At 28.8% G+C, this 27,195-nt stretch overlaps 2 protein-coding genes across 4 annotated transcripts in view; one reads left to right on the plus strand and one right to left on the minus strand.

Moving 5' to 3' along the window:
- Plod (procollagen lysyl hydroxylase) overlaps positions 1–27,195 on the minus strand; it is a 63,043-nt gene that overhangs the window by 6,403 nt on the left and 29,445 nt on the right. For both annotated transcript variants that reach the window (XM_016056390.4, XM_016056389.4), the window contains 6 exons: positions 11,758–11,896; positions 10,133–10,246; positions 9,198–9,266; positions 8,434–8,538; positions 6,682–6,828; positions 643–771 (listed from right to left, as the gene is read on the minus strand). In XM_016056390.4, the coding sequence (XP_015911876.2) occupies positions 643–771; positions 6,682–6,828; positions 8,434–8,538; positions 9,198–9,266; positions 10,133–10,246; positions 11,758–11,896 (703 nt within the window). The remainder of the gene's footprint in view (positions 1–642; positions 772–6,681; positions 6,829–8,433; positions 8,539–9,197; positions 9,267–10,132; positions 10,247–11,757; positions 11,897–27,195) is intronic.
- Positions 16,682–26,182, plus strand: LOC107442757 (immunoglobulin domain-containing protein oig-4). Of its 2 annotated transcripts, none has more exons than XM_016056391.5 (4): positions 16,682–16,952; positions 21,378–21,581; positions 23,757–23,906; positions 25,287–26,182. In XM_016056391.5, the coding sequence occupies exons 2-4, from the start codon at positions 21,411–21,413 to the stop codon at positions 25,443–25,445; spliced, it is 480 nt and encodes a 159-aa protein (XP_015911877.1). In that variant the 5' UTR covers positions 16,682–16,952; positions 21,378–21,410; the 3' UTR covers positions 25,446–26,182. The 2 variants fall into 2 exon arrangements, with proteins under 2 accessions (XP_015911877.1, XP_087014043.1); XM_087157917.1 differs by having other exon boundaries at positions 16,724–17,051.

The raw sequence follows: 27,195 nt of genomic DNA on the forward strand, positions 1-27,195 counted from the left end.
TGCACCATGTTCTTTCATAAATTTTTCCAATTATCACTTATTTTTGAGACACTCAGTACCTTTATTATAGGAAAATGAATATTAACATAAATTAAATTTGTTTCAAACAAAAGGGGACGTTCTGAAATAATGTCATGCTTGTAGTGGAAAGAGGGGTATATTAAATTGTGACAAGGGGTAGGAAACAAGTGTGAGAAACTACATTTTGGGGAAAATAAAATTATTATTTAAAATCAAGATCAATTAAATAAATAATTTTTTGTAAAAATATTTAATTTGTTGATTCTTTTCATCGCTTTAAAAAAATAAAAACACAAGTAATCAATATTATAACTATGCTCACAAATGCCATCCAAAAGCTTAGTTATAGTTTGAAAATAAAATTTGAAATATAATCTTTAGTGTCTGTTTATTTTCTTAACTACTAACATATAAATATATGCTGGTAGCATCGTTTATGACTAGGGGAGGTATGACAAAGCGTGGCACTTAGTAACAAAGAGAAGGAGGGGTTTAAATATTTTAAAAAAAGTGTGATATCCCCTATATGACCCCTAAAACAGAAGTATGAAAAGTATTGTGAAATTTACAGAAAAAATCTCATAATAACATTTATAAAAAAAAAATACACAAGTGGTATACCTCATAATCGATTTTTGGCCTGTTTAATGCAATATTGATAGTATAAGTTGAGGAATCGTGGTGTGGACGAAGTGAAGGCTGTTCATCTGGTCTGTAGCGAACTACAAAGTTCATCAGTGCTTTTGGTGGCTGAAAAATTAAAAATTTAACTTAAAAAAATTATAATTAATTATAAAAAGCTTAATAATTAGTTAAAAGCAAATTGTTTAAATGTAAATGAAAATATTACATATCACAATTCTTTAATGAAATTGAGATTACTGAAGAGCAATGAAAGAGCTTAGTTTGAAAAACATGTTTAAAAAAATATAGTTTGGAAGCAGATCAATATTATTATGTGATGAGGTATATTCCGTTGGATTGATTGGAATGGATATTAAACTACTATTTTTGAAATATGAAAAACTAAACTCAGTCGCACAACAGCCCATAGAGGACCAAGGCCTACTGTGCCCATCTCAGTTTTCTTGACTTTGGGCTCTGCGGTGCAGAAGCAGATGTTTTGGTCAGGTGGTCAGCCGAACGCGGAACCCCCAGTGCTTAGTTCCCAAGCATGCTTGGTACTCATTTATCAACCCACTGAAGGGATGAAAGGCTGAGTCAACCTTGCTCGACCCGAGGATCAAACCCGGGAACTGCGGCACGGGAGAGAGAAGCACTACCACTCAACCACCAGTCTTTTGAAATATATTCGGACATAAATGTTTGATATCATTTCATGATATTTGAATAACATTTCCCTAATGTTTCTAAAATCAGTCCTCTTTTAGTTTTGACTAAGGTTTTTCATTTTTATTTTATAACGTAATGATGAAAATATTTAAAAGAAACTAATTTCTTTATGAAAGAAATGAATAGAAAAATATTTTGCTAACAATCTAAAATTAAAAAAGTCATGCATTATTTCACGAAAATTTCAAACATTTATCAGATATCTTGAAGATACTGTATGAATGTTTCATATTACTTGTTAATTCTTACAGTAGAACTAGTTTAATCTTGAAATTCATAGGTATTTGAAAGAGTGACAAATTTATTTAACTAGGGCAAGTAATTGATAAACTAGAAAAAATCGCTTACCAAAAATTTTTTTAAAATTTTTTTTATTAATTTATTTATTAAGTTCATACTTATTTTAATTAAAAATAATAATAATCAATCTATACACATAGTTAAAACTAATCATTGAAAATAAAATACAACAAAAAAATATAAATAAACATAAAAAATAATTAAAAACTTTAATCAATATATAAACAAGTATTGAAACAATATATAGATAAAAAAAAACTTTACAATACCAAAAGCTATATATTGTGACTTGTAGATTAAGAATGTTCGTAGAAAATGTGAAAGATTATGAGATTAGATATTTATGTACATTTACATATTTTCTATCATGTTTATAAATGATGCAATAATTAAAAAATTTAATCATTTTATGAATAAGTATAGAAATATATTAATAAGTACAGAAATTAATACATAATTTTGACTTTTGCTTTCTTGAAATTTTTTTTTTTTTACGTATTTAAAGTACTTTTTGATGATATATTATTATTTAACAGCACAATACTTTTCAAACAAAGGTGAAAAATAAAGTGATTGCTTTATTATATTAGAAGCGATTGATCATATTTAGAACTTCTAAGAAATTTTAAACAGTTTAAAGCCATAAATATATGTGATTAGTGGTTTTGAGAAAGTAGCTTAAAATTGCACATATGTCAGTTTTCAGATTTTTAAAAAATTTAATTTTATTACAGTTTAAACTGATAGAAACTTGGATGATTTAATAAAAAGTCATTTAGTATAAATTACACAAAAACAAAGATAATAATCGAAAATCTAAGGAGGAAAACATTTGTATTATTAAATGATTTTTCAAAACCTAATAACTACAGAATTGCATTGGAATAATTTTGTCAGAAAAAACTGATAGTAAATCTGAAATACTGCATGCTATGTATCTATGTTAGATGTATCAAAAGATACTACTGAATCTAGTTAAGATCCACCATCCGTTTATTGTGAAAATTAAGTAAATGGATTAAATGCATATTTAGAATTTTCTAGTCTGTCTCTACCCTTTGAGAGGAGAGAGTCCTTTAAATGGTTAATTGTGTGTACAAAAGTTATAAGTTTTTAATCAACCAAGTATATTTAGCTAAAATAAACAAAAAAGAAAGATTCCTTAGGCTATTTCCCGCATACACCATATATTTGCCACCATCACCAAAGATCTAAGAAACTCAACTCATTTACAATGGCCACACCAACAAACGTAACTGGACACCATCACCTAAACTTATGTAGCCATTGAAATTGCAACACCATATGGACAAAATAATAAAACTGTACGAAATTAATTTCAAAATCCAATGTTTTTACCCATTTACATAAATATGTAATAAACATTGTTATTTACAAACAAAATAAGATAAATATGTAATTATTATATTTATATTATTACTTACAAACAAATAATAGCAAAGGTAACGATTTTTCAATTTGGTTTTACCCGTTTAAAATTTGCTGGACTACATTAACAAAGTAAACAAGACAAAACCGTATTAGATTATGTTAACAAAATGTTAATGCCATTTGTTTCAGAATAGTGCATTATTTTTTTATTAAGCTTTTTGGGGGATTCAAATGGTAACCGCAATAATAAAGATAAAAATGGTAGCTGGATTTTGAAACTACAGTTTATAATTTTCCAAATTTATTTTTGTTATTACTACCAAAAACTTGAAAGCAATCATATAAAAGTGTCACTGAAAATCTCAATACTATATAGAAGCATGTTTATCAGTGCCAAAACAGCATTTGTTACAGGTGTCCTTTATGACCACTCTTAATACATATTTTTAGACAGACTAAATTTTGAAGTTTTTTTAATAATTTAAAGATATTTCTTATATTAGTTCTTTGGTGATGGTGTAAAAATAAGCAGCGCCCTTAAAACAAATAAAAATAGACAATTAGGACAAAACAAATTTCGTATTTAGTAAAAAACAATGCATTTCCTTTTTTTAAAATTATCTCTTAAAATGAGTTCCCATTCTTCATGAAATACATAATTGATTATGGAGTACTTTCTTTGTTAATTTGTTTCATTATAAATAGTTAGACTCAAGTCTTACAAAACGAAAGTTTTGACTATGAACTACATTGTTGGCATTTTTATATTCCGTAACAGTTTAAGAATTCTGATTAATGACCTCATCCTGTATGATGCTGCAATTTTATTGGCCAGTAATTTCCACTACCAATCGCCCATCATTCTACTTACATCTTCATATTTCATAGTAAATACAGAATGAGTTAAGTGATAGTTGTAATCTCTCACAAATTGAATCCATTTAGTTCCAAGATCCACTTGATCAAATACCTATGCAAATGTCAAATTCCATAAAATAACTTACTTACACCAATTGTCTGAATGGTAAATTTCAAATAAAACTTTTTTTTTTAATATTCAAAAAATTGTTATTTATTTACTTATTGATGGAGTATTCATTTTAATTTTTGAGATTTGTTGTACCTAGTGTTTTATTTTGAACCAAAGAAGAAAAAAATAGGAGAAGCAATTTCTCAAGGTATACTTAAACGGAAATGTCAATGATGATACCAAAATAATGCTAAAATGTTTTAAAACAAACCCTCTTTTTCAAATTTTTTTTCTTCTCTTTAATGAAACTTCGTCAAATATAGTCAAAATAACAATAATATTTTTTTTGGCTTAACGCTTACATTTGCATATAATTCAACAATTTATATGTCTTTTTCTTTCTTGCTCTTTACTCATTTTTATTTTTTAATAGATCATTTTTTTCACCCATACATAAAAAAAAAACACAAGTATGTACTCAACTCTATTTACAAAAAAGTTACATAAAATAAAAACATTTAATCATTACTAGAATAATACTTTGCTTCTATAGATCATCCTAATTTATATTACACTGTTAACTGATTTTCATAAATTTCTAGTGTATTCAGAAATATGTTTCTGTAAATAAATATGAATATTTTTTAAAATACATAAATTTGAAGATAGAGTTGATATTTTGGCTAAATCTAAATATTATATAAATTATTATAGCTTCATTCTTGTAATCTACAAAAAAGGTTAAATAAAAGTCATAAAAAAAGCTTTTGAAAATAAATTTGTTAAATAATTCATGATGTGATCAAAAGAGGTGCAATTAAAGTCATATATGTTTAGGTAATTTTATTAAATCTACAATAAGATAATAATTCTGATAAGTGCACTTAATAAAAATTTATTGTTAACAAGAAGATGGAATAATAAGAATAATGTTATGGGTAAATTCAAAAATTTATTCACATTTCTTTTATAACACACATTTCTTTATAACAAGAATAAGAAATAATAAAATATATACTGTTTTGATATTTCAGAAAAAATTTAAAATTCAATAATCAATACAATCAGACTAATGGGAAAAAAATTTCTTTAGTAATGGATCTTTGATTGATGTTTGAAATACTGCTTTACAAAAAAAGAACTGTTTGCTGCAATTAGTCTCACTATTGCAAAGTCAGTATAGTTACTAAATAGGTTTTACAAAAAATATTTCATTATTTAACTATTATGAATTTTCTTATGAGAAGAATTTTTTCCCATTCAAGCCGTGTAAGACAAATGATAAATTAATAAAATCAATGTAAAAACTCCATATAAAAACAAAAAATATTTTTATAAATACAAAAAGTACATTCGTAGGTTTAAAAAAAAATATTTTAAAACTATATAATAATTAATGGTATATTTTTTACAGGTTTATTGTTATATTTGAACTAAAAACGAACTAACATAATTTGTTTGATCATTAATAATAATGTTAGATTATTTTTAAACAAAAAGGGGAAAAAAGAGCTCATACTAGATTTCGACTTATTATTTTTTACTCATTAGCAGGGCTAGGATGTTGAAGATAAATGCATGTTTGATTGCTTTTTACTATTAAAGAATTTATTCGTGTTTATTTATTAAATAATGAAATAATTTTTTTGGTCATTTTTTTAAATTTTCAGATATTTTTTATGAATTTTGAATGAAGCTCTTCAGTTTAAGATCATTTTGCTTGCTAAATACAAATACTTATAATTCCTTTAAGTATTGCGATTTCAATGGAACATTTTCCACAAATTTCAAAGCGAATCAATTAATTAGAAGTTAATCATTTATTCAAATGAAAAAAAGCAATTAATATCAATTTATTTTTTAACCCTAACCCATCCTTGCCCGGTCACAAATAAAAAATTTATCCTTACATGAAAAGTACTTACAAGGAAAAAAAATTTCAATAAATATGACCTATCACTTTAGTTTAAAAAAAAAACACTGTGCTTTTATTTTAGATTGAAACATAAATATTTTTATTATTATATAATATGGTAGAATTGTCTTATTTCTGCAAAATGAGTACTCGTTCATGAAAACTTGTGCTACCGCTTTCTTTTCGTAAAATTTTGAATAAAAGGAACTTTCCATATAAGACAGTGATCCCGTGTCCTGGTATAAATGAGCATTGAATCGTGTTATTTTAAATATCCTCCAATAACAAATGTTTATGTTAAACAGATTTTTACAAGATAAAGAGTTCACTTTTGCACTATAGACAATCCTTAAATTTTAAAAATATTTAAAAAAAATAGGCTTAGTGTTCTTAAAGATAGTAAGTAAAAATCAATTAACTCTTAATCTATCTTAATCAGGCATTTATTTACATTCTATTTTATTCCAAAATCCCACATTTATTTTTATTACTACCTGATTTTCATTCATTACATTTTTAAATACGAGGTACAATTTATAATTTTTGTAAAAAAAATAAACAAAAAACATGTTTTAGAAAATTTTTAAAAGTTATTTTTGATGTTTTTAGAGACTTTATTGGCATTTTTAAAATTTTTTAGAATAGTTATATTTCAGTCACCCTTCGATCAACAAGTAATTGTCAGCTATATCAATTATTGATGAAAAAGGAAAGAAAAATAATAACTTACATCGTGTGTATATCCGATGAATATTTTTTCTTGCATTGGTCTTATGTACTCTCTAAGGAAATACAACCAATGCTGCTCAAACCCGACTTGATTCATATGTATGTCACGGGTTGGAACATTTTCATAACCTCCGGCAAGACGTGGGTCCTAAATGTACGGAAATATAAGCAGAGCATAACCATACAATTCAAAACATAGAAACATTTTTGTTATTATACAGGTTACATTTGCAGGGGTAATTGTGAGCCCAGCTCAGAAATCCTGAAAATTTTTTAAGTAAAATCATTAATGATGCATCTTAAAAAACTTATGCCTTTATAAATTTAAATTATTAATATTTTCAAAACATGAAATTCTAAATAAATTATATGCAGCATAATTTAAATGAATAATTATGTATAAGTTTACCTTTATCTCTAATCACATTTATTATTCTACCAGAAAAAAATATTTACGAATGAAATAGATGTTATTAAATAAAATGTACAAGAATTTTTATGCATAAGTGAGATTGATGATTTCGTGAAACTTCTGAACCTTGGATTTCCAGAAACGTTCGGATAGAGGGTAGCAAAAAATCTAGAAATCTGAATTTTTTCCGGAGCACAATCATCTCTGCAGTTGCAAATTTTGCTAATTATTCATTTTGATTTTTAAATAGCATTAAATACCACAATTTTAAAAAAGCCATAACATTGATGATCATGAAATTTTTAAAAGTGTTAAATACTTCCTTTGTGATGTATATAAGTTCCTTAAAAGTCTTTCAACTCAAAAATTATCAGAATTAAACAAAAAGTGTATAGAATTGGTTTTATTATTGCATTCATTAAAATAAATGAATTATGAGATTAAAAGATATTATTAAGCAATGAAATTACGAAGTGGTTTTTGAAAAACTCATTTGTTACTATACTGTTTCTATACAGTTTACAGTACAGTTTCTATGTTCTATGTACAATTTCTATGTTCAGTACAGTAACTATACAGTTTCTATGTTTATTGATAGGAATTTCAAAATACAGCAATGTTTTTCTCTGCTCAAACAGTTATTTTTTTTTTTTTTTTTGAAGAAACAAAAATAGTTTTCCAGAATATTAAATCAGTCTGAAATAATATTAAAAAGCATAACAAAAGATTTAATAAACATTCTGTGGAAATTAATTTTTTTCAAAACTATGAAATAATAAATTGCATTTTCGTACAGATTCCCAATTAGAGATCATATAAGTTTCAAAAAGATTGCAATATATGAAACAAATTAATAAATTTGTCTATGTTAAAAAGGATTTCAAAATTGAAAAAATTTACTAACATTAAAAAGCTACTCACTCACGGTTTTAAAAAAATGTAGTAAGAAATAAGGGGCCTTAAAAAAAATCAAGAAATTCAAATTTTCTGTAGTTTTGATAAATTTTTTTGTAATCCGGTAGCCAAAAGTAAAGCCAAAAAATATTAAAATTTTTCAGTAATTGCTATTCCAATTGAAATATGCACGTTATTAAGTATTAGTAACGTGCTATTAAATATTAGTGCAAGCATCATATGCTTGGCATTCCCCAAATCAAACTCTTTGGCTTTTTCGATTTTGGATCAAAAATGTAAAAAATTCCCTAATTTTTCTCTGATTTTTATGAAAATTTCCAAATTTTCCAACTTTTATGATTTTCTAGGGAGAACTACCCTGTAATATTATGTAAGCAGTTTTTCGATTAATGATTTGGAAAACTTCTTTGTTCGTTTACTACTTACTTTGTTTGATCCATCAGACCACTGTCCAAACTCCTCCATAGTGTCAATGAGGTGTTTGCAGAATATGGGAGTAACAACAGGAAACCAATATACATCTGGGCAAGGCTGTAATAACAATATAGATAACAAACAATATAGATTATTACAACAGAGATTGAAAATAATACAGATGATTTGAAGCAATTATAAAATAAATGCAAGCAACCATTTTTCCCCTGTCACTATTTTGCCCGTAGAAAACTGTATCCTCTTTAGTTTTTAACTAGATATCTTACAAATTTCATATTTGTAGAAAAGACATATTGTACCAACAAGAGTTTTTATTTTGCACAAGTAGTATGTATCTCTATCAAGAATATATATATATATACATATGCTTGACCAGTCAGCACACGAAAAAGATGCAGGTCGAATTTGAGATTGATAGACGGTTTAGTAAAAGACCTTTTGGTATTAAAAACTGGAAGTGATAGCAAGAAAAAGGTTGGCCTGGAAAAACTTCTTGAGAAGGCCAAGGCCCACCCTGGGCAGTGAAGATGACAGATATATATATATATATATAAATTTGTTATTTTCCATTTGCATATATTTTATTAATTTGGTCTTTATATTTTAGAATATTAGATAACTATTTAGAAATTCTATTATTTGAGCAGCTGACCTTCACTCAAAAAGGTTGTGCATTACAAATAATATAAAGTTATAGCTATAAAAATTAGAAGGATTCAGATAATGATAAAACAGATACAAAAAAGACAACATACCATTGCTACTTCATGGGTTTGATCTAAAACTTTTGAATAATTTTCATGAATGTACCGATGTTCCCAATCCTAGGAAGAAATTATAGAGTAATAAGTATAATACAGAACGAAAATGAAAAGAATAATGAACAATCAGTTTACGAAAAATAGTGTTCCCTGATCAGGTTATATAGCTTAACATGTTACTTAATATCTTTAAAAAAAATTTGCAAAATTATGATTAAACCACTGGTTAATAAGATTCATACTTGAAGTAAATGCATTTTTGAAAACAGGAAAATTTATACAGCTTAGAAGTTCAAGAATACGATTTTTGAATCAAATTGATCATAAATATTCTATTTAAATACATATTTTTTGAGACAATAAAAAATATGTAACTGCAATTCCGTTCAGAGTAGATAAATCTCAAATTCAGGATATGCAGTTTTTCAAACAATTTACATACATTTAAAATTTATAAGATGGATAATCGATTACTTTTCAAACTAAACAGAGACAAAGAACAGATTAAATTATAACATAAAAACAAGCGACTTTTAAATCGTTACAAATAACTAAATTCAAAGAAACATTTTGAAGAGCAGAAACAAATACATAAACTTTAAATGTATGTTTTAAAAAGAATTATCATGATTATTTTATTACGTTTTTATTTATTTATTTTTACTTATTTTTTGGAAAAAAATAAAATAAAGATATAAGGCAAAAATGATTTCTATTGGCAAATATTTCTATCCGTAGTGGATTTTCAAACAAAAGCTAAATTTTTGAAGAAAAATTTCTTTTTAGAATAACAGAATTAATTGATAACTCAATTAAAATTAATACATATTTCATAATAGAAAATATAGCTGATTTTCAATAATTACGGTAAAAGTTAGTATTTACAAATAAAAGGGTTTATAGAATATTTATTATAAAGAATCTCTTACCACTTGATTTGTGTAAATTTCATACAGATCATTATGTAGATGGCTAGTGTCAAACGTTTCACTGTTAATAAGATGACCAAAGTCATGAAGATTTGAAATGTACATAAATATACCCTAAAAAAGAATAAATATTTGTAAAAAAAGACAATATCTTTATTCAATGATATAGGTTTTTTAAATACTTTTATGTTAAAATTAAGAGTTATAGAGAAAAAATGTAGCTAGTTGATACCCAAAACAAATTTTGCAATAACACTTTTATACTACATTTTCCAGTTTATAAGCGAACTTTTTGAAAGCCTCAATTGTAACAAAATTTTGAGGCTAGACTCGTAAGCACATTTGGATAAAATTTTAACTACTTAAGCTTTATAACTAAGTGTATTAGATTAGCCCATTTAGCTTTGAAGATATGATAATTTTGAAACATTTTCTTTTCAAATTTTTTCGTTTATTTTTAATGCATTCGAAGTTGAAAGTGTCAATTTAGAAAAAATGGGGGGGAGAGAGTTATAGGTGTGAAACTGAGTGCAAATAATTACACAATTCTAAACTTTTAACAGAAATCAGAAATAAAAATACATAAAAAAGTTATAAAAATCAAACCACTGGTTCATTAACATGTCTACATTTCTTTTCCTTTTTTTTTGTTAAAAAAAGTTAATTAAGGGAAATTTAATGAAAAATTTACAACACAAAGAAAGTGTCTTTTTTTTTATTTTTTTTTACAATTATTATAAAATAGGCTACAGTAGAATATCTTTATAACTCAATTATATAAACTGCAATTTCTTATAAACCACACTTTTAACACAATTTACCCTTAAGAAATTTCGATAGCTAAGCAAGAAGTATTAACTTTTTACAGTATTTGTATAATTATTTGCTAAAAGGTTAACATTTCTAAAACTAAGCAAACCAAAATCGATTAATTTTTTGAAGAAACAAAGAAATTGTACAGCATTTTTAACATCTTAAAGTTTCTATAAACAATCAAACTAGTTTTTGTGTCCTCAGTACCACTATCATGGTAACAGTAGAGATTAATTCGATTTTCATAGTGTCTTTCTCTTCTCACGTAAATTTTAATTTACTTCATTTCTAACAAGGATTCTGAAAGTATATATTCAGAACAGTCATTACAGGTCACCTTGAAATTCAAGAATTTAAATTATACATAAATATTTACTCATAAGAGCTTGAAAAGTAAGATTTAAGTAAGAAAAAAAAATATTATCAAAATTTGACGAATTATTATCATGGTTATTTACAATGCAAGTGATACTGCCATCAAAAGAAGTTTGAGCATTAGGATAAAAATAAATGGAGTTTCTAATAACCGTTTATACTTCCCTTTAGTTTCATCCAACAAGAAAACTAGTTTTGATTTATTTAATTTGACTTTTAGTGAGATTAGCCTTGATAATGATTCGTTACAGATTCATATTATTTTAGTTATATTCTTGCTCGGATATTTAATTGAGAGAAATAGAGTAGATTTTCATTTTTACTTTATCTTGATTAAAAAAAAATTCTTAAGTACAAAAGACAGTGGTTATAGGACAATGAGCATATATCACAATATACTGATGAAATAAAAACAAAACAGAACAACAGCAACCTACCTTATCACGTAAATTTTTACAGAAAGCCATATCAGGATCAAACAGCCCATGAATATATGAGGGATAATTTTCTGTATCTCTCAACAATGATCCATGAATAAGGTAAGCGTGATTGATGTAGGGCACATTCCAAACCCCCCTGCACAAATAAAAAAAAAAGGAAAGAAAAAATTAAAATAAGAAAAACATTTAAAATGATCAAGCTAAAAAGTCAGATTAAATTAGTAAAAACATAAAATGAGATAATCAATTAGATTTGAAGACTTCAAAGCTAATGCAAATTGTTAGGATGCTTAGCATTTTGTTTATAAGGTATGTAAAACTGTATTTTATTTTAAAAGGACAAGTGTCTTGTTTTTCTGAACATTAAATTAAAAGAAAAAAGAATCCTTGTAGTGTATCTACCACTACAAAAATAAAATTCCAATTCATTAGTACATAAAACAAGTTAACTTAATTCTATGATGCCCCCCTCCCCAACTCTATGATGACCTTACTTCAATTTATGCTCTACTTCAATAAGGACTTAACTTCTAATTACACCATTACAAAACTTTTGAACTTTTTTTTTTAAATTACGACTTCTAATTTATGTCCTTACCGATTCGACGAATCGGTAAGTGGCACTTCGCACCAAACACCGATATTTCTCCCATTTCCAACATTCTATGTTAGGGTACCTTATCATAGATGAAGGTTGACATTGTCGATACTGCGCATTCCACATTGGTGACCTGGACGTGATGTAAACACGCCTATCTTGGCAGAAACATCCGCTACTATTTGAACACGCCTACTTCAAAGCATGGTCCATACTGAACGGTTGACTTGCTACTTGTGACTGTGACATTGACCTCCTCACGCTGTTGCTTCTCAGTCTCGATCACGTACAACGTATACACTCGACTGCAAACGGCAACACACGACCGTGAACTTAATACAGACCTCACGATTAGCACTCAAAAAGTACTGTTATCTTAATAGAGCTCACCCAGCTTCTCACAATACAGCACTGAGCGATGGCTCAGGGGGTAGAGCGTTCGCCTTCCAGTGAGCTGAACCGGGGTTCGATCCCGGCGATGGCTGGACGATACGAGTTCCGCATCCGGCTTGCACTGACCATAGTACTGACGTGAAATATCCTCAGTAGTCATGGGTTAGAGTCTCCTCATGGATCATGGGTCTCCTAGCTGTCAGGCTAACCGTGGGAGGTTCTCGTGGTCTTCCTCTCCATGTAACGCAAATACGGGTTAGCTCCATCAAAAAGTCCTCCACGAAGGCAAATTTCTCCCAATACTCGATCCTTGTTCCCTTGTCTTCTGGATTGGATTCAAAATTACAAGACTACGGAGTTGAATATTAGTAGTCGTAAACCTATAAAATTGGGTCGGCTGTTCAACGACGGTGATAAAATAAAATCAGCAATGAATTAACTAATGGTATCCGTTCATCGAATTCTATCACAGATATAATTCTGGTGGGGGAATACTGTAGTGTATCTACAACTACAAAAATATAATTCCAAATCACTAAGATATGTTAACTCAAATATATGGTGGGGTAACTTTTTATAGATGAAGGTTGACATTGTGGATGACTACAATCTCCACAGTCTAGCTCTTTTTTAAGTGCCTTGTTTTTCTAAACATTGCATTAAAAGGACAAGTGTTTTGTTCTTTTTTAATGTAATGTCTTCTCTTTCTACTACAACTGCAAAAATTAAAAAGGGTGCTTCGCTCCAATAAAAATTATTAAATAGAGATAAGACAGCGTGAATTTATGTAAGTGCTTTGAAACTTTTTTCAGATTGCGCATTTGTGCAGTTTCAAGTCATACTTTTTATTATTCCTGTTTATTTCATTCAATCATATGATAAATTCTACTAAATGCAGAAGTAAGAAAAATTCACATTAATAACGCTTTTTAGAATTTATTATTTCCTTTAAAAGGACTAGCGGTGTATTTTATTCAACGATGAAACAAATTTAAGAAAATTATAAGAAATAAATCGTAATTTACTTTGCTTCAGTTTTCATTAACATAGGACATACTCAAAGATTTAAGAGGCCTCTATCCTCGCCATCTTGGATACTAGGTTAAATTTTTATTTTTCAAATTCTCGATATTTTTTGCATTTAACAAAATTTTGATGATATAATGTTATAACACAGTACAATACCTTTAAAAAAAAAAAAAAAGGCAGGAAATAAAAGGGTAACTTTATTATATTAGGACATATAGCGCTTGATAATTTTTAGAACTTTTATTGAATTTTTCCTCAAAACTTAAAAGCAATAAAATGGTGTGATTTGTGGTTTGGAGTAAGTAGTTTTAAACTATAGTTCGTTCACCAGGCGATAGCACTTGGCCCCACCTCCTCGGACGAAGAGTTCATTTCGGCGTGGGTGTAAGAGGAGAAAAGTCTCCGCGCTTGAAATTAAGACAACCCTTAATGAGCGCCAAACGTAACCATTGAATTCTTTTTCAGTCACTTACTTCGCTTTATCATCTGCTATTATACCTTCCGTTACTCTAGCTAATTAAATATACTCCAGCAAAATGTTTCAAAATGGACAAACTTTTCACCCAAAAGAGAGAAATGTCATCGAATTTATGAAATATTTAATGTTAAAAATATGCACATAAAGATTGCGAAATAAATATTTTTGTCATACGATCGCCAAATAGCAACCTTGTTCAGGATTGTTCACATCCTTTTCCCAAAAATAGCGAAATAGTATCGTCGGATGCCACGTGATGAAGGAGGAGCCAAGTCCCAACTCCTGCTGAACGAACTATACATGTTTCTCAGTTCTTTATATTTTTAAAAATCTAATCTTATTGTAATTTAAATTGATGAAAAACGATTTGGATTATGCTAAAAATTTTCTTTGAGGTTAATTGCATAAAAGTCAAAATACTTATCGAAACTTAAAAAACTGCTCACTATTTAAATATCTTTCAAAAACTGTTCTAATTGGCATAATTTTGTGAGGAAAAATTAATAAAGGATCTAAAATACTGCATGATTTATATTCCGAGTTGGTAAAGGCGTTACATGTATCGAAACATAGTACCAGATAGTGAGAATGAAATAAAGATTAAAAGCATATATTTAGAATTTTTCTCCTTCTACAATTGTTGAGAGATTAAGGGCATTTAATTAAACGAACGTTATAAATTCAATTAAAAATAATGAAAGAAACGATAAACCTGAATCAATCTTACTATTAGTTAAGTGATCAGACTGATAGTTAAAAAACAAACGCTAGTTTGAGAAAACAGGAGCTTCGAATCCAGACGGCAGAAAATTCTCCGTGTAGTAAATGGTGACTGGTGCACGTTAAATCTGCCGGGTCACAAAGTCCTCCATATTCCCATAGCAAATCAATACCTCCAGGGGTAGTGAATTGGAGATTGATCGTTCTCTGGTTCAGGTCAAAATTACGATCTATAGACGAATGAATCCGCCCTATTAACGGGTGTGGCGGAAGTCAAATTCTTGGCCATAGATGGCGCCACTGTAAAATAAGAACAATCGCACCCCTTTGCCTTATTGGCTGACGACAACAGAAAAAACAAACGATTCGCTTTTTTTTTATATGTTCTAGCATTGGAATGGAAACTCTATATTTAAAATATAAATATTCTATCAGAAATATTTTAAAAATAAGGGCTAGAATTTTCGCGTAACTTACATACTATTGCTTTAAAAGAACTTAATACTACAAAAAATATTTTTACACGCCTTTTTATTTCAATTCATTATTATTATTCTTTTTTTTTTTAATTATAAAAATTGAAAATATAAAGTAAGAAAACAATGAATGGCTTGGCTGTAAAATGGTTGTGCTTGGCGGTTTAAAGTCACAGCAACTAGGCTTGATTTATTATTACGTACAATCAATTTTCGGATCAGATTTAATTAGATACCTGTAAGCAACGTCTCGTGTGTGTCGAATTCGATTGGCGTCTGAATCGTGGCTTACTTTTTCCCACGCTTACTTTCTTTTCAAAATAAAAAGTAACATGAAAACTTTTTTTTTTGCACCAAATTCTATTGTACAAGTATTAAGATGCGAATGCGGAAATCTGTCATTTTCTGAACTGTTAGTTTAAAAATTTTTTTTCTTTTTTAACACTTATTCCTTAGCAAAATAAGACATATTTATTTTATTAACAAATTCGACTCTACAGCTGTTCGGAAGCAATTCCGAAAATATGTCATTTACCGAATTGCTAGCTTAAATTTATCATTTACATTTATTCCAATAAAATATGTCTAAACTAAAAATCAATACTTAAATTTAAAAAGTAATGTTTGAACTTCTTGAAAAAAAACAACAACGTGTTATTGTACTTGTTCTTCGGTTCGAGAAGCTAAAAGAACTAAAAAAACATTGTTGAACAGTAATTGAGTAATTAAAAATAAAAATAAAATTTTATTTGGACTTAGTATTACAGCTTTAATGAGGATATGCGATCCTCCAAATTATAAAGACACCGTCTCTATATTTTGAAGGGGAAAAAGAAAGGAAAAAAAAAACGCCTTTTTTTGCTTTAAATCTTCTAACTGGTGCCTGATTTTTAACAATTTTAATAAGTCGATGTTCTTAAAAAATTTCTCAAAAATTATTTATTAATCCTTATTTTTTTTTCCAAGTTGTAAACGAATTCGCAGTATAGAAGAAACAAAACACGATATTATTAAAAAGAAGAAGAAAAAAAGAAAGGGGAAAAAAAAAGCGAGAAAGAAAAGACGAAAAAGAAAAAACGTAATCTTAAACGACACCCTTTCAAATAGCTTCCTTTGTTATTCACAGCAGTCAAGTTCACGGCAACCTTCCTTAGTTCTCTCCTAAACAAACCACTTTCATTACACCCCTTAAGAAAAGTGGATTTTGACTTCAAAATCGGAGACAACTTTCGCGCCCCCTAAAATCAATAGTCGTCGTCTCCCTTCAGTAGGTAACCCCCTTTCACACAATCGTTGCGGCAGCTGCAGCCGAGAAGTAAATTAATCCGTACTCTTCTCGAGATCAATAGGTGGAAAAAGAACCTACCGGCAACAAGCAACCCCCAGGGAGCAGAACAACCCTTTTTCATCTACTTAATTTTTTTTTCTTCTTCTTTAAGTGCCGCTTCTGGTCGCAGAAACAACTTGAAACGTAATTGCTCTCGATTTTCTCTATTAGGTAAGCCTTCTGTGTTTACATCGTTAACAACGTTAGAAATGATGGAAGGATTTGCTTTCTCATAGGTCCGCCTCCAATTAAGTAGGAGGAGTAATGCATGTAGGTGGAAATGAAATTTTCCTCAAAAGTGATTGTTTGATTTATTTATTTGTGCTTCTGACCGTAAATTAGATTCAAGGGCAGGAAGGCTTAGGGGTTTTATGGCAAGATTTTGGCGGAAAAGTAATTGAGTGTTTATCTAAAAAAGTCATTTAGTGACACGAGAATAGTCTTTTTTAAAAATGTTAGGAGATTAACTAAGCGCTGAGATATATTACTTTGCTGTCACCAATAATTACATCACAAAAGAAAAAGAATAAACAAATTTAAAATAGGTATAGATGGTGCCTCGTAGAAATGATTAAGTTCATAATTTAATTTTATAAATTGAATTTAAATGAGTAGTTTTATCTTGACGATACATGGTGTTTTTGTGTTATTTACAGCAACTAACACACGAAAATAAGTTATTTATAGCAGTTAAATAGAAGTAGTGTGTAGTCAGGCTAAAAATAAAATGCATTACGAAAAAAATCTGCGACGTCAAACTAAACTTTATTAAGGAGATATCGATTTGAATAACCATAATTCGTATTGGTTAAAAATTATATTCGATAGTTTTTAATTTAGTATCTTGATTATGGAGCTGAATGAGTCTTTAAAATATCACGATATTTTTCGATGGTTGTTTGCTTTTTAAAAATGCAACTCAACATAAAAAAATATATAAATAAAATTTTTAAGAAAAGTATTTAGAATTAAAACAAAACAGATATAAAATAGGATTTCAGGAATAAAACAAACATCTTTCAGCAAGTATAAGTAATTGCGCAAGAACTTAAAAAAATTAATATTTTCTGAAACCGAGAAACATTTTTGTTAAATAAATAAATAATAAAATGAAGAAAAACATTAAATGATTTCTAATGACATTCCAGTAGAAATTTTTATGATGAGACCGTAAATTTAAACCTTAGTTACAATATTAAAATATTAATTGGCACGCGTCTTATCTATATGCAATGAATATCAATATAAAAAAGAAAAAAATTTCAGTTTCAAAAGAAACACCATGAATTTTCTCAAAAATCTGTTTTCCTATGTAAGTATATTTATCACATGACAAACTTAAACACATATAAAGTTATAGATCCCAGATGTTTTGAACTCAGTTTAAGAGTCAATAAAATAAATTATGCTGAACTGAGCGAAGGTTCGAACGATATGAAACTTCCATTTTAAGCTATGATTCTGATTCTTATCCCGTTTACACACACATTTACCAGATTCTTTTTATAGCTAATGTAGTTTCCGATGCAAGTAAAAAAGAAAATTTTTTGAATCTTTTTTAAAAGGGTGGATTACTAAGTAAACAAAAATAAGGAAATAAGGCTAACCTAAAAGTTAAGACATAAGAGTTTAGAAGAACTCATAAGAGTTTAACATTTAATTAATCACAAAACCCGCAATTAGCGAAATTTCAATAAACAAAACTGCAAATGCCAAAATCGTGATAGACATGAGGATTCGTATTAAATTTGTTAATAATTTGATAGATATAACTAAGCAATGTTATCTTAACAAACACTAGTGTAGGGAATAGTGGACAATATTAGTGGACATAGCTAAAAGTGTATCAATTTTGAACAAGATGTTTTTATGCATGAGTGAAACACCTATATTATTTAAATTTATCTCATTCTTTTCAATCGATTGAAAAAATAAAAAATCGGAAAATAATTTTGCTTCAAGGAAACATTTTTTTAGGCAAAATAGGTGAATGCCAAAATAGGAGGAAGAATATTTTTTTTCCACTTTCTATTGGTCAAAAATAAGAGTAAATTCGATGAATTGTGTCCCAAACCACTTTCTTTAATCGATGCAACGCACCAAAACGAATTTTTATAAAAATTATTATTTTAAAAATTATGAAATTATTTTGCTCCATTTCTGTAAACATTTCACAATTTCTCCAAGTTACTCATTAAAAGCCTACTATTATAAAAGGAACACGCAATCTAATTGATATCAAAATTTTAAAACGCCATTTTCTCAGAGACACCAAGTTCTCAAATAAAGATGCCCAAGTCAAACGCTTAACTAGATCAGTGTTCGTCTATCATTCAATTAATTTCCGTTTGCATTATTCTTATAGGACGATTCGTATTCCTATCCAAAAAAGAAACGTATTCCTATTGGTTGCATCTGTCGCTGATTGATAATTTCCAGTTGATTGATTGTCGCTGATTGATGGATTTCCAGTGGACAATTAAGTGAAGACACGTCAGCTTAGACATCTCTATTGCCTCATTTTTCATTAAAAAAAATTCTTTTGTTTTTGGATAAAACTTTTTAGATATATTTCCAGAATATGCAATATGAAAAATAAATTACATCTGATTATATCTATACGTCGTTATTAACCATATTTAAACTTAAAAAGTTGTCGAAAGCAGTGAATTTAGGTTTGCGCTTTTTAAATGGAATGATCTGTGTTTTAAAAATATGTGAAAATAATATTACAGTAGACTTTCGTTATACCATGCTCCATTAATATCGTGCTACTTTTAAAAATTCCAAAAAATAATTAAATTCCTCCTTTTTTTTTTCTTTTTTTTTTTAAAAGAGAGAAAAACAAAACTCAGTATATTCTATGAATTTATTATAATTTCAGGGTTCGTAGGACATTTAAAAAATCTATAGAGTGGCGTAAATATTGCAATATACAGAAACTAAAATGTCTTTTTATTTCTTTTCATAGTTTTTCTTTAGAATTTAAATTTCAAAACGCGTGATTTTGTTACTAGATTTATTTATTCAGAAATATTTATTGTTGTGGTAGATACAAAGGTGTTAAAATACTCATCTCATTTCAAATTTTCTACCATAATCAAAGTATTTTAAGGATAGTCCGATTGTTTACTTTAGCGTACAATAATTCTCTTAATACTAAGGCACCTGAACTTCATGAGATTCACAATGAAGAGATTCACAATGAGAACTGAGAATCTCTTTAGAGCAATTTTTCACTCGAATTCCTGTCATTTTTCTCTAAAAATTGCTTACGAGGAAATAAAATTTAAAAAAAAACAACTTTCAATCGGTATTTGTGGAAACTAAAAAACTCGTATTTTTTCGTATTTCACAATTTCTAACATTAAATCGCGTGCTCAAATATATCACCATAGCGGCTAACACGGATAGGAAACAACCCAGTAGCTGTTACGAAGTAATACAAATTTCGTGATAATTGTTGCATAATGTACTAAATATTTTACACGCATGGAATTTTTGGGGATTTTTATATTCATCACCATAGAAAAAACTACCATATTTTCAAGTTTTGTTTGGCATTAAATATACTTCTAATGTTATGTATTATGTTTACTCACAATTTCCAATATTAATAGGCATTTAATTCATCAAAGATAGTTAGAAGATTTAAATTATAATTTGAGTTCTGAATAAAAAAAAAAACTGAACATTTTGGAACAAAAAAGTTTTGAACTAATTTCTATAAATACTTCATTATGTATCAGTAATATTTATTTAAATATTCAAACAAGCAATAATCAGTACAAAAGCTCTATTTCAGTAGGGATTTTCTTTAGGAAACTTACTCAATTTAAAGCAATTTTCTAAAATGTACCAAAACCAGAATTTTAAATAAACCAGTAGACCAGGAGAAACTGTAAAAGATCCAGTAGTCTACTGTAAAATCCAATAGAGTTAGCAGCTATGTACAGGGTGCGTAGCCAAATTATTTAACAAAAAATAAGCATCTTTTAAGCACTTTTCAAGCACTCCAAAAATATTTTTAAGCACTTCTAAAAAAAATTCCATATTTAGGCAGGGTTGGGAAGTTTTTCACAATTGACGGTTTTATCTTGTTTTAACCGTCATGTCAAAAAAAAAAAAACGTTTGGTATTGTTTTTGACAATTGTCAAAATTCATGAACTTTTGAATTATGTAAAACGAGTGGCGTTTTCATACGCTGCGGACTGACAATATGCCAAAATAGATTGGGGTTGAATTAATTGTGAAAACGTTGAATAGAACAATGTGAACTGTGTCTTTTTTTTTTTGCATAATTCATAGCAAAAATCAACATGGTAAAGGAAAAATCTCATTTTGAAAAAAGGGAAAATTAAGCACTTTTTAAAAACACCCAATGAAAAAAGCACCTTTAAGGGCTTTTAAAAAAAGAGAATCAAAAATAAGCACCTTTAAGCACTTTTTAAAAACGCTACGCACCCTGTTTGTATCACTCAATTTTCGTGTCCATCGTCAAACGGGATATAAGGGACTGTAAAAATAGTACAAAAATTTTAACGATTTTTCGTTTAAATGTTTCTAGAATATCGAACAAATTTCTATACTTCAAGGTATGTAACACCAGGCGCCCTCAAAGCACCATCATGAAATGGCGAATAGCTCTTTGGATAGCTTGCCTCTTAGTACTGCTGATTAGTTTGTCAGATGCAGCCCGAAAAGGCGGCAGAAGAAAAACAAAACATAGGAAGATGGGGTCAAGCAGATTAATATTCTACACAAATGCCAGGAGAAAAGAATACTACGATAATGAAAATGTAAGTATCGAGAACTCTTCCAATTTTTACAATCTCTCCTTTAAGAGGACGCCATACTGGGACAAAGAGACCTGGACAGCCTGGTTGGTAGGGAGCTGGGCCCATGCCCAAGAGTTCGTGGGTTCGATCCCCGGCGGCGAAGACTCCTTGTGTAGTAAATGATGACTGATGCACGTTAAATTTGTCGAGTCGCAAAGTTCTCCATGTTCCAATAACAAATCAATACCTCTGGGGGTACTGATCCAGGAGTTCCCTTGTCTTCTGGATTGGGTTCAAAATTACAAGGCTACGGAGTTGAACATTAATAGTCGTAAACCCAAAAAATTGGGTCGGCTGTTCAACGACTAATATAAAATACTGGGAGAAAGATACAAGCCAAGAGGAAGAAAATTTTCGGTGCAAATTCTCCTTTTTCTTCATTCTTCTTCCTTGTCAGCGCAACAGCCCCTTGTAGGCCTTGGCTGCCTCAATAGCTCACAAACGCCAGCGCCTCCTATCCATGGCAACTCCCTTCCAATTTCTAATCTTTAGGGTTTTCAAATCATTTTCGATGTCGTTGAGCCATCTAGTAGGGGATCTGCCTCTGGGACGTGACCCCTCGTGGTTCTTAAAGGTAACTATTCTCATGGCGCTATTTTCAGGGTTTCTCCATAGATGGCCCAGCCATCTCAGCCTATTACTGTGAATTATTTGTGAAATTTCTCATTACTAATATAAAATTTAAAGTGTAGAAGGAAAAAAAAAAGAGTTCAGACAAACCTAGAGTAAGCCAAGTAGTTTCAAATACTGAAAAGAAAATTTTAAAAAACATACAAATGAAAATAAATTACGAGAAGATAACTTAGGATGACGAAACGGTCAAGTTCCCTTCTAAGAATTAGTTTGCATTTTAATATTTCGAAATATTTTTTTCAGCAAATTAAACTTTTTGACTTACTCTAGGTTTGCACGAACTTACTTTTTTTTTCTTCTTTTAAATTAGTTACGAAGGAGAAAGAGAATTTGTGACCAAAATTTTATTTCACGGTATGACGTTCTCTTCAAGCTATGCAGTAAATTTATGTGGAAAAACATGTTTATAGGGTTAGGGGTCAGGCTAATGATTTTGAAATTTATCCTTCCTTCACTAGACACTGTAATACCTTAAAATTACATCACCAAAGTTTTTAAGAACTAGAAAAATATCTTAAGGTAAACAAATTTTGAATTTTTGTAAAGCCCTTTACTGTTTGCTGTGTGCATCCAGGAAACTTCCAAGAGGTACACATTTTATGTCGAACTTATTTTCACCAATGGATTTCTAATTTGAACATTTTGTACAAGCTTACATTCATATAATTTATTTTATCGCCTTTCTTCTTAACAATTTTCAAGTAATTTTAATTACTATACTTTGATTTAAAATTAAAAAAAAGAAGAGAGAAAAAAATTACATTCCAGCTTTAGCTATTCGCATACATTATTCACCCTTCCAAAAAACAAAAAAAAAATGCACTGTCTTTTAAAACAAAAATTGAAAGAAAGCTGCACACTCACCAATCTGAAAAGCATAGGTTTTTTTATAGATCTCTAGTTGTATAATACTGTATAATAAAGTTGTTATTATAGAGTATATAGTATAGTATAGAGTATATAGTATAGAATAGAGTATAGTATAGAGTATATAGTATAGTATAGAGCATATAATAGAGTATATATATATATATATATATATATATATATATATATATATAGACAACTATTATAATAATGTATAATAACTGTATAATACTGTATATAACTTAGACAATATACTGTATATACTGTATATAACTTAACAAGGGAATTTCTATTCATTCCCTTGTCCTATTAAAAAAAATTCCTAAACAGAGTTTTTTTCCCCCCTATTAGATTGGCCTTTTTTCAAAGTTAAATAACACTCAGATTTCGAAATAAAAGATCATATATTATTGTTGACTGTACGATAAATAGCCTTACATCGCGCTGCAAAAACTGAAATAGAAAGTTTATATTCAATAGGAAACTATGCTTTTAAAATATTCTCTACAAATTAAGTTTATTATTATTATTTAAAATATTCATTAACCTACTCTTACACTTAACAGTAATAAAATAATTTTAATCCATTGACTGAAAAACAAATTGTGAAAGCATTTCTTTAATTTATGTTTACAGGGTGCGAAAATTATCAAGGCATCCCACTTTGATTATGAGTTCATACTAGGCCACAAAATATCTTTCATCTGTGCTGCAAAAGGTGATCCTCGTCCCAGAATCACATGGTTTAAAGATGGAATTGAGCTTCACGCCCATCCATATTTACAGGTAATCAATTTAACACTTGAGAACATTATACTTGAAATGTTCACATAAAATAAAATTCTTAAGGTACTCTTTGTTCTCTCTAGCCCATGTAAACCTTAAAATGATTACATTTAAAAAAAAAAAGAAAAAAAAGTTCCAACATCGACTTATAGAGATTTCAGATTTGTCGAGAAAATTTTCAATAAATGTTTGGTTAAATATGAAAAGGTTTATATAACCTAACTTCTCTGTTTAAAGTGAGTGAAAGAAAAAAATTACAAACTTCTTTAAAGTTATTTTACTACAGATGTCAGAAGAAAAAAAAATATTGGATTGTCGATACAAGTTTCCTTCCCTTTTAAAGTGCTGTAAAATGTAAATTTATTCAATTTATTAAAAAAGTAAAAATTAAAGAGATAAAATGATAGGCTACTAGTGTCTTGCGAAAAATCACACAAATAGTGAAAACCCCTAGCTCTAGCAACAACAATTGATAAGGTATTATAAGTGGCAAAAGCTAACATAGGCTGTTGCAATGCAAACCACAGAAAAGGCAAATTTGACCTCCATCAGCAAATAACAAGCAAGAGAGAAAATTTCTCAAATTGCAGCCCTTAATGTTTATTCATAAACATTAAAACTCATTAGATCAATAATCACGAATTATGGCTCAATAAGATTTCAAAGGGCCTTTATTTTCCAACATTGGCTCTATATAGAATTGTTCAATTCACCTGATATTTTACAGCTACTCACAACCAATACCGACCTTGTATAGAATTGTCAGATTCACCTGATATTTTATATTCATTATCCAGCCCCTAGAGGCCCCATAAAGGCCGATGCTGGTCCTATTTTACCATGGCCCACTGGGGGGGGATTGATTGTTTATGTTTTATATTATTTTGATTTATTAATTTTAATTTAATTGTATTTAAACATGCCTTCAAAATAAAATACAGTTACACCAAAAAATAAATATAAAGTGATTCAACATTTTAACTTACTAGAACGTTAAATCAATGAGAACCCTGAGCTTGTTTCTTTGCAATGAGATGGTTCCATCTGGGGGTAATCGGAGACAATGATACATTACAAACATTAAAAATTTTATGGCACTACCTTTGGGGGATCCCTTTTTCTCAAATAAAATTTTTTTTAATGGAACACAGATATTTTTAATTTGGGGTACGGTGGATCGGTGTTTGGGGAACACTGCTATATAGCCAATATCCTATATTGGTCCCTTAGTGCAAGTCCATAAAGGACCCATAACGGGCAAATTTTGAGTTCAACAGGGTTCAAGGTAAAATTGTTGCAAGGGATGCTTATTAAATAAATTCTAAATGTAGACTATCTCTTAGGTAGCATTAGATAATTTTTTTTCTTCCTCTTAAACAGATTACAACATGGCAGAAAGAGCATGATTACATCAAGAGCAAGCTTGAAATTACTCCAGCGAGACAAATGGATTCTGGGACATACGATTGCGAGGCTAACAATAAATACTCGATAGACAGGCGCAGTTTCAAGGCAGATTTTGGATCCATCAGCAAATAAACCAGCCAGAGAGACAATCCAATCAATCGGTGCGGTAGATTATTTTCACAATTACTGCATCATCCAATTTAGGCATTTTAAACATATTTCTTTCCACCACACCACTATAAAGATTTCTTTTACACCTGGTGTTCTCAAATGACAGCCCTTAATGTATATTCATAGAGTGCTACATTGTTTGCCATACAAAATGTCTGAAATTAATATGCACTCTTAGATTTAATCTTAATAATTGTTTCCAATAGATTTAATGTTAGAAGGATAGTTTTAATTGTCTTAAATATTAATATATATGGGTTAAGTGAATATATGGGTTAATATTAAGTGAATATATGGGTTAAGTGAATAATTTGCTATTTACCATATTTTTTCCACATTCATTCCGTGATAAAGTTATATTTTAATAAGGATTCAAAAATTATACATGCACCTGTAGATTAAGCATGCATTAGGATTCTAAAATCATAAGGGTGTTGATTTGAGAACACCTTGTGTATCACTATACACACAGAAAGATGTTGTTAGTTTTAGCTAATATCTACCTCTTAAAACAACAGTGGAAGACACTATTGCTCAAGAAATGTCTATAAAACAATCTATAAATGTGTATAAATATTTACTGTTGATATTCAGTGTAAATATTATTCAATGTGTACTAGCACTAACAATAATGTTATAGCAAGTCACTGACTGTTTTTAAATTTAGACTCAGAATAAAAAATTTCACCTAACATAAATGGTATGTACATTTAATTTTCACAAATACATTAGTTACATATGCATATATGAACGGATTGGGTCAGGAAAATGACAAGCCACATTTTCAAATTGTTCAAGAGAGTGTGTTGGAAAAACCAGCACAATTTCCACAGTAATAAGATGTATCTATGTATTATGCTATTATATATTGCAAGTTCAGGAAACTTGTAGAAAATGCATTTGGTAAACAATACTAAAAATACAGTTAAGTGCAAAAATGTAAACTTTGGAAAAAGTGTGGCTTTCTATTGCCCCAAGCTTTATTTTGCAAATGAAATATATTTTGTAACTAAAATAGTTTAAGAACAGATATTCAAAAACATATAACAAAACCAAAATAAACGTTACAAGTAATATTAAAATATTTTGTGCTTAAGTTGCCAGTTTTTCAGTGAGAATATATTAATAATTACCAATGAAATAAAAAATTACTTTAGGTTATTCATTTCAAACTCTTGGCTCCCTTTATTTTAAGAATTTTCAAGGAGAAACTAGCATAAAAAACAATTGATAAAGCTCTTGAATGTAAAGAGAAATTTTAGACAGGACTTTTATCAAAGAATTTTTTAAAATAGTTTTAATCCATAAAGAAGTATCTTCTATGCAGTTAATTTCTATTCTAACAAATTTTGGTAGAACAACAGAATGGTAGACTTTATTCAGCTATTAAAATGGCTTGAATTCCAAAAAAAATAATTTTTAATTTGCAAAAAAGTAAAGAAAAAATTTTCAGTATGTTTTTATTTTTTTGCCTTTAGAAATATCAATCATTAACTTAAATCTGAGGACATAGGAGTAGCATAAGGGGTTACACATTTTGCATTGAGAAAACAGCACATTTATTTCAAGTTTCTTGAATATATGTTTAGTTATTTTTCCTATGCACATGTATATTTATAAATAAATCTCAGTATAAAACTTAAAGTAAACGAACAGTTTGGAACATGCAAATTTTAGCCAGTATATATGCATTTCTGTGAGCATTAAGCAA

Source organism: Parasteatoda tepidariorum, chromosome 2 (assembly GCF_982258835.1).
Source record: "Parasteatoda tepidariorum strain Cologne lab strain chromosome 2, Ptep-v5.0, whole genome shotgun sequence".
NCBI classification, from domain to species: Eukaryota; Metazoa; Arthropoda; class Arachnida; order Araneae; family Theridiidae; genus Parasteatoda; species Parasteatoda tepidariorum.